We start from the raw sequence: 8,687 nt of genomic DNA, 5'->3' as shown, positions 1-8,687 counted from the left end.
AGAACGACATTCCTAACATGGCACCTTTAGCATAACTGAGTGCGAGCCGGGTGCTCTTGTTTCTCGGTGACTTCACTGCGGATGTCTCCAAACCTTTCAGGAAGCGGTTGTTGTTTTTTTATTAATTCAAAAAGAAATGAGACAGGAAGAATGCACTGCGGAGGGCGTGGGCCAGAAGGGGTCAGCATTCCCCTTGAGCCATATTTCTCCGTGCCTTGAGCTCTGGAGACGCGCCCTGCCCAGCTCACGCCTGTAAGACAATCTTCGAGCAAGGCATATCGGGTATGGGGTCCTGGACTACAGTGGCTAGAATAGGACCTGGACTGAGGCCTCCTCTACCACTTCATGACCCCCACCTTCAAAGACGACATTCAGATTTTGCTAACAATAAAGATGTTTACTCTTCCTCCTTCTCAGCCCCCTCCTCCAAGCATAGTGCGTGGAGCCTAGTGTCACTAAATATGTTATTAGTGACACTAAAACCTTATTTACTGACAGAGCATTCTCCCGTCTTTCCATAAAATCAGTAATTTGGTATTTTTATCCTCTAATAACATTCAGTTAAAAAAGAAAAATAGTTCGCATGAAGATAAATAGCAATAATTGCTTGCACAAATTTATTATCCCGCAATTTCTTACTGGCGCTGCATAACATTCTAACTTCAAAAAAGGGCAAAAATGTAAGGTCATTTTTCTATTTGGTAAAACAGTCAGCGCAAGTTTCGTTTTTACGCTGGCGGTTCGTGCTCCCGCGTGTATTCGCTGCAACTGTTGAACTTCTTTACTAAGTATGATCTGGTGTTTGGAGCTTAGGTCTGATTTGTGTGTCGCTTAAGCTTTTCCTTGTATCTCAGGGAGTGTGTCAGTCGTAGACAGATCAGGCGGCAAGAACTACTACCAAAAATGACCATTGCTACCGCCTCAAGCGCCTGTCGGTCCTGCTTTCACAATCAACTGTGGTGCAAGTTTTCTGCCCGAAAAGTGTTCGTGTCCGTAGGCTACAGGAAACTCTCCTCAAGTCCAGCGAAGCGAAAACAACGGCATTCAACTACGTTTCCTAGCAGAGTGTTCTCCGGAATCCAGCCCAGCGGTGTGCCCCATTTGGGCAACTACTTCGGCGCAATACAGAAGTGGAAGGCACTGCAGGACTCCGGAATAGACTGCGTGTTCAGTATAGTGGACCTGCATTCCATCACGATGCCTCATTATGACCCTAATAGCCTGAGGTAAGTCAGAGCACAAAGTTGCCTCTGGAAGCCTTGTAACCAAACTGCTTTAAAAACAGAGCCAACATCGAGCACATGACTGCCAGCCTTCTGGCGTGTGGAATCGACCCCGAGAAGTCTACATTGTTTCTACAGTCTCAGGTAAGGCCGCATAAACTAGTGGCATGTAATTTTAATGCATACATGGTTTGTGGCGATAGTATGCGTGTTTTGTTGGAACTACGTGTTCTAGGTCCCAGAGCACGCAGAGCTTTCATGGATCCTTGGCTGCTTGCACACAACAGCTAGACTGCAGCACCTGCCGCAGTTAAAGGTAAGACTTCAACACTTAACCGTTGCCGAGGAGCGACAGTCGTTCGTTTCTTTCATGGGGAGACTTTCTTCACCGTGCATTGTAGCAGGTGTTGACTGGCTGTTAAAACTTTGTCAAGACAGCAGCTGGATGTGCTGTATGATATGACGTTGTCTCTCTTCAGATGGTTGGCTACCCACTGCCACTGCAAATCATTATGCCAGCACTTCCTCCTGTGCCTGGCGCAATTCGCAGTCACAGACCCGAGCACAAATGATCGTACTATGTGATTGCAGCTGCCTGCAAATATTCGACTCCATCCACACTTTGGCGCAGTAACACCTCCTGCTTCGGGAAATGGAAAGACTATGGCCTCGGACATAACTTTATTTGTTAATGAAGTCGATGGTTGGACGGCATACCGTCTGGTCAGGTAACATACTACAAAACAAGAAACACAGGTCACTGACCAAGTCAAAAACAAATTGTTAATGCAAGAGCATTTCTTCAGGTCAGTGGTTTTGCTGGGGGATTTCAGCGCAGTGTTTGCACAATTGGCGGCACTTACCCAGTGATTTTCTTGGTGACAGCCTTGGTGATGAAGACTGAACACTGGCAGCCTGGTACATTGGGCCCCAAGTCTCTCAAACGGAGCTGGCATGAGCAGAAAGCACGGAAGGATAAACAAAAGGCACTGGCACGCGGTGTTTATATATAGGGGAGGGAAGCCTTGAAAACCCGCTGCGGTGGCTCAGTGGCTAAAGAAAGGATGATGGTGCTGAGCCCTAGGACATGGGTTTTATCGCGGCCGCTGTCGCTGCATTTCAGGCGGAGTGAAAATGAAAAACGCCCGTATGCCAAGATTTCGTTGCACGTTAAAGACCCCCAGGCGGTCAAAATAATCCGGAGCCTTACAGCTACGATCTGCCTCACTGCCCAGGTGTTGCTTCAGCATGTTAAACCCCAAAATTTCATATTTGTGGAAACCCCGCAAGCTGCACGTTGAAATTGTTGGAAAAAAGTTTTACTTATGAGGACTACATGGCTTAGTTGCCACCATGTCTGGAATACAAGTAGCTTCAATGACACTTTGAGGGCACTGAGCGCACCTCATTTGTAGCAGTATTTGAGGTATGCGACTGGGTGTGGCTTGAAAGTGGACAGGCCAGTCAAGACCTCTGCGAACTTGTCTCCTGCACTGTTATTTCAGTGCCATTGTAGTTGAAATATTTCCACGTTATTCCTTTCTGGTTACAGGTGTAGATGTAACTAAAGGCAGTTGTACACCCGCCACGGTGGCTCAGTGGCTAAGGCGTTGCGCTGCTGAGCACGAGGACGCGGGTTTGATTCCCAGCCAGCCGCTTTTCTGATGGAGGCAAAAAGCAAAAACGCCCGTGTGTACGAGATTTCGACGCACGTTAAAGATCCCCAGGTCGTCAAAATTAATCCGAAGCCCTCCACTACGGTGCGCCTCATCGCCTGCGTTGCTTTGGCGTGTTAAACCCTACACTCAACCAATCATCAGAGGAAGTCGTACAGTGTGTTCAACAAACATGTAATGCCATTTTTTGCTCATATCAGATTTATTTGCATGTGTATTGGTAAGTTCATTCGGAACTAATGTACACGGGCACTGTGTCAGCCGGCACTTGGACATATTGCACATGAAAATGTTTGCTTTTATCAAGCAGCGAGCTACATGTAATTTAGTCTTAGAACAAAAACAAAGGGACAGTTTACTTCTGTCAAAGCTTAATGTTTTTTGTTTAATAGAAATTAGCTGACAGCAGCACTCTTCTTATCTTCATTGTTCATCCAGTGTCACCTTACTGATTTTCTGTTTGGATGCCTAAACAAACAAGTGCACGTATTGGTGCAATGCACAGGGCCTGTTAGTAGCAGTCCTCCTGCTTCCCTGTGCAGGATAAAACGGCTGGCATGAAGGAGACACCTTTAGGGTTGTACCTCTATCCCGTGCTCCAGTGTGCTGACGTGCTTCTGTACAAGTGAGTCTTGGCTGGCCCGACCCATTTTCCTTGGAGTGAGTGTCACGTGACTGGGGCACGCAGGGCTACCCAGGTCCCCGTGGGGCACGACAACCTCCCCCACATCTACCTGGCGCAGGACACGGCTGAAGCCTTCAACAAGCGCTTCGCTCCCATTTTTCCCAGGCCAGAGCCCATCCTAGGCAAGCCTGCATTATTACGTCACCTTTCCTACTCGCAATAACATTTCATGCACCCCTCCTAATAGAAGAAACATTTCGGTTTGACGAAATGAGCTTGCTAGAAAAAGGAAAGTCTTGTTGAAGGAACTTTGTTAAAGTGCCACGCTGACAAAATGCGTTTGTTTTATTCGAAAGATTTGGGGTTTTATAGTGCCCCCGGTGCTTTTCCGGCAGCAAACAATGCTTTATTTACCGAGAAATTAATCAGTGTAAGTTAACATTTTGATTGTCCTGCCAAATGATGTGTTTCGTGACGTCTGCCATGACGTCACAAGGACAGGTCTTCAAACGGGCTTCAAGTGCGCTGTTTAGTCTGCAGTGGACTGCGGAGCCTTGTTTACCGTCAGACCCCATAGGTGGCACCACCATACTGTTCTGCACCTCTGTTCACCTTTTCTTTGTTTTTGACCGTATTTGCAGCTGGCTTGTTTTTGTTATGGTAGGTGGTAATTGTTTCGTGAAGGATGGGGTATGTTCGGCAAACAGGGTCACGTAAGACAGTGTCGCTTATGCCAGTTGGGCTGCTGTGCAGCTACAACAAGCATAGTGTGCGCAGTACCAACAGCAGTACACTCTGGTGCTTCTGTGTTGACGTTAAGGACTTTCAAAACTTCCATTGTGTACGCCACCATTCTCGCTGCTATAAAATAAATATGCATTACATTTAAGCGAAAATAGCTTGTTCTGCAAGCGTATAATCCCTGTGTAACTTGCGCTCGATTTTGTCAGCCTCAGCCAAACACACAGCTGTGCATATGATGTCATACGTTCTAGTGCAGGAAATGAGCTATTGAGTCACGTGGCCATTCCCTTTTTTATTACTAATTATACCGCTTAATCGAGCGAAGTTTACGTTAGAAGTGGTGTCAGTATGATTCTAACGAGGCAATCTTTTGAGTGAACCAAGCTTGTGTTTCGCCTGCGTGGCCCCTTAATACATTGGACCATGCTTTCAAGCAGTCCTTTTTTTTCGTCTTGTTCTTTTTGCTATGGCACAACACAAAGCCCTTCTACATGCATTACAGCCGCACCCTGAGCTGCATAGGAGGCTTATTTTGAAGTTGGAAGTGGCATGAAATTCAGAACGGTCATTCTTGCGACACCACAGAGAACGTGATTAGGAACACACTGAAACGCACCCGATAGTTTATTATAGTGTTTGGCATCCAACTTATATGTTGTCCGCTGGCACAGTCTGCAGTGGACATAACTTGCTTGTGCAGTCTCAGTGCCTCAATTGCGACAGTAGCGGCACTTGGTTGTCAAAAACTGGGGCACGCATTGTTGCAGTGTCTGGGGAGGCTGCCCGCCTGCGCAGCCTGAGGGACCCTGCCAAGAAGATGAGCAAGTCCTCCGACGACCCCCGAAGCTACGTGCGCATTGACGACCCCCCCGAAGCAGTCCGGGAGAAAATCAAGAAGGCCCTCACCGACTGCACCTCGAAGGTCGCCTACGAGCCGCAGTCCAGGCCAGCGGTCGCCAACTTGGTCGCCCTGCACAGCTTGCTCACTGGGAAGACTCCGGAGGAGGTGATTGTTTGTAAAGCGAATGCTTTCTCAATGGGACCGATGGCGTCCTGTCAAAAAACTAATGCGTTTCCCTATAGACCGGTTGGTTGACCGGAAAGCTCTGATTAGATCTCTTGACACACGGCGTGTGCCGAAAACCGGGCTCCCATTCTGTCAAAACGGTTACTTGAAAATCGCGAGAAAAGTATGGTTCTAAATAAGACAATACATGCGTCGATCATGAAGGAGTACAGTAGTGCACCTTTATCTCAGAAACCACATATCGGTACTCATTTAGATCATTCGTAGATGCGTTTACTTAGTGTGTGAAAAAAGTCGCATGGGCTCCTTCTTTCTTTTACGACAGTCAGTTGGATGCGCTTTCAAGGAAGTTTTTGATGCACTTTTGATGTGAGAAAGCTGTCGCACTTCCCTCAACTTCCTTTAGGAAGGGACAGTAATGTTTTTTATACAGTTTTGCTACACACGGCCAATTTCAGCTGCAACTTGTATCACTGAATTGAGCGTTTGTTGTACAAACATCACACCTATACCACTTGTCTTTCAACTCCAAGTGAGACGTTCGGTTGTTTTTACCCTAATACCACCTGTGCATTGTAGAAAAGGCTGCAGGCAGCAGCAGTTGTCATAATAATGGAGACTATTGAGCACTGGTCATCTTTTGAATTGATTGCTGCCAAGTGCATCAATGAGTTGGTCATAAATTTACTAATATGAGTCTTTTTTTATTATATTCTAGTCTGAATTTTTCACCACACTTTTATAAAGCTTTTATCTTTCACTTCTCTGTTGGGAATAATTTATGAATAATGAAAAGAAAAAGTTACACACAAAGAAAAGTCATGTAAATATGTTGGTGCTTATTTGCTGCAACTTGCCAGTGACTGTTGCCAAACAATGCCACTAGCATCTTGTAGAAATTTGTTGTGGAATTAATGACTTTTTATTGCATTTTGCCCATATTGAGCATGCCTTGGAGAATGTCGTCAAATTTTCTTTTGGATTATGGATTTCTTTGTAAGCAACAGTTGTTTCAGACCTACAATAAAGTAACTTTTGTAACCATGAAGACGAATAGCAAGTTGGTTGGAACTGAAAGTCTGACCTTTCCGTAGCCCTCTCAGCATTCATTTGATTGCTTAAAAATTGCCAAGTAAAGAATGCATTCACATCCCTCATTTCCCTAGCACCGTTTCAATGACACAAGCACCTGGATGGTGTAATTTAGTATGAGCATGCAGTTGGGGTCGTAATACAAACAGTTACATCCACAGTGCCTTACGCAGGTCACACAATGATTTGGCTGAGCAACCTGGCATCACATCTGGAGAGTATTACCACGGGGGTATATGACCCTTAATTTTAGAAAAATAACACGCAGCACTGGGTGAATAACTTAGGCTATGTGGCAGTTTCCATCACCCCAATTCAAAGCTAAGCTTATGGTCATCTTCATCATCGTCCTGCTGGTCACAGAAGCTGTTCCCTAGGCGTGACGTGGCTTTTATCAGTGCAATTGCCGTTTTTAGTGTTAAACAAAATACCGTGGGCCATAAAATGCAACCTTGGCACCAAATTTGACCGAAAATTAGCGAGAAATTTGTTCAGAGCACTTTCGTAAGATCTCTGGTAGCAGCATTGCAACGCCTTGTAGTTATGAACCAATGTGCTCTGTTCCCAGGTCTGCCAAGAAGCGGAACACATCGACACGGGGAAATTCAAGCTCGTGCTCGCCGAGGCGGCCGTGTCGTTCCTGGCACCGATTCAAGAACAGATGCGGGCGTACCTTTCAGACCGGTCCTACCTGTGGCACATTCTGGATGAAGGCTCCAAGCGGGCACGCCTAATCGCCACAGAGACACTGCAGGAAGTGCTCAGAGTGTCTGGCATGGCCCCTGCGGGCGTCGCAGACAGCGCGGAAACTCGTGCGAAGGCCAAGAGTGCGAAATGCTAGTCTCTGCTGCCTCAAATTGCACGTGGCTCCCGAGTTGCTTGCGGTGTAAGTGATGTGGAGGTAATCTACTGAACATCTATTGACTTTGGATGCTGCCCTGCAATGGTTGTTTTAGCAGGGTACATCAAGTAGTTTTTAAATAATTCGCAGTCAGGTGTGTGATGTCAAAACTGGCACTTGTGAAACAAAGTTCCTGGATTCTTTAAAAGAGGCCTACGACTTGGTATTTGTCATTAAACACTACCTTATTCCATAAAGTTTCTTTTGTCACCTTTGCTTTTTTCACGTGTGAAAATAGTAGGATGCCAGAGAAATGTTGGCTTCACTACAGTGATAGTATTGTAATGTAGATTGTTGACGCGCTGTGGTTGAATGGGTAAACAAAAACAGAAGCTTATGAATTTGGCTTGCTATGAACGGTAGTGAATTAAACTAACAATCATTTCTGGCATGTGTGGACTGGTACACTGGGAGCGGAAGATAGTATACTAGTAGGTGTGAACCATGTTTCACCCACACAAATGAATATGCTGAGTGAGGATATGAAGAGTGACAAGGAAGGTTTGTAGTGAAACAGTAGCACTAAGCAGCATGGAATAAAGAGCAGAATGAACAAGACAGGTGCTTATAATTGCCTGTCTTGTTCTGCTTCGTCTCGTGCCTTTTGTTGTATAAATGTTTTCTTGTTACAGTACAGTTTCTTGAAAAGGTGAAATGCCACTATCGACTTCTAAGAGCTGCTAGTTGACCTAGCGAGACACTGGTACCAGTATTCTTCAGGAATTCATTAGGGTCAGTGCACCGATGTCCGCAAATGCCACCATATTGGAGGACACACCGAACACGCCATGTAATGTATGGTGCATGCATGCTTTTGGTTCTTCCTTTCAGCGCTGTGCTTCATTAAACTGTTGCTAGTCCCAGCATTTGAGTTGCACATCTTTCTCTTTGGTGTATGTGCCGACAGGCACATCATATATTTGAGCACAAGGGATGGATGTAGCAGGGGATATTTCTCCGCTGAAAGTGAATTTGTTTGAAAAAGATCTTGTTGGTTCATCACAAAGATTGGTTTAAACAAACACTGCTACAGTGTAAAACACAGTTAAAAAAACTCAAATTCTTAATGTTTAACATACTGACGTTGCACCTGGCCTATGAGGCTGCTGTAGAGGGCTCCGGATTAATATCGACCACCTGCATCTTAAACACGGACAGTTACGCTTTTACCTTCATCTGAAAAGCAGCCACCACAGCGGGTTTGTTAAAAACAATTAAGGAACAAACAAGACAAAGAAAGGTGCACTCTGTGTTGTTTATTCCTTCATTAATGTTGCGCTGTTTCTTTAAAAAGTGCACAAGCCCTTCACAATGCAACACTTGCTACTCAGTATTGCCTACTGTAATACTTCCAGCAACCCACTTTCATTTACCTTTCACTCTTGCTATCAGGATGAAG

At 45.5% G+C, this 8,687-nt stretch overlaps 1 protein-coding gene across 1 annotated transcript; it reads left to right on the top strand.

Moving 5' to 3' along the window:
* Positions 1–655: 655 nt before the first annotated feature.
* Trprs-m (Tryptophanyl-tRNA synthetase, mitochondrial) lies at positions 656–8,165 on the top strand. The gene is made up of 7 exons (XM_077683303.1): positions 656–1,226; positions 1,286–1,367; positions 1,459–1,539; positions 3,442–3,524; positions 3,588–3,706; positions 5,036–5,274; positions 6,956–8,165. Exons 1-7 carry the CDS (start codon positions 904–906, stop codon positions 7,226–7,228), a joined length of 1,200 nt encoding a protein of 399 aa, XP_077539429.1. The 5' UTR covers positions 656–903; the 3' UTR covers positions 7,229–8,165.
* Positions 8,166–8,687: the final 522 nt, after the last annotated feature.

This window comes from Haemaphysalis longicornis, unplaced genomic scaffold, assembly GCF_048455015.1.
Source record: "Haemaphysalis longicornis isolate Haplotype H1 unplaced genomic scaffold, Haemaphysalis longicornis Haplotype H1 scaffold_9, whole genome shotgun sequence".
NCBI lineage: Eukaryota > Metazoa > Arthropoda > Arachnida > Ixodida > Ixodidae > Haemaphysalis > Haemaphysalis longicornis.
Note: the sequence above shows the minus strand (reverse complement) of the source record. Positions and strands in the feature narration are given on the sequence as shown.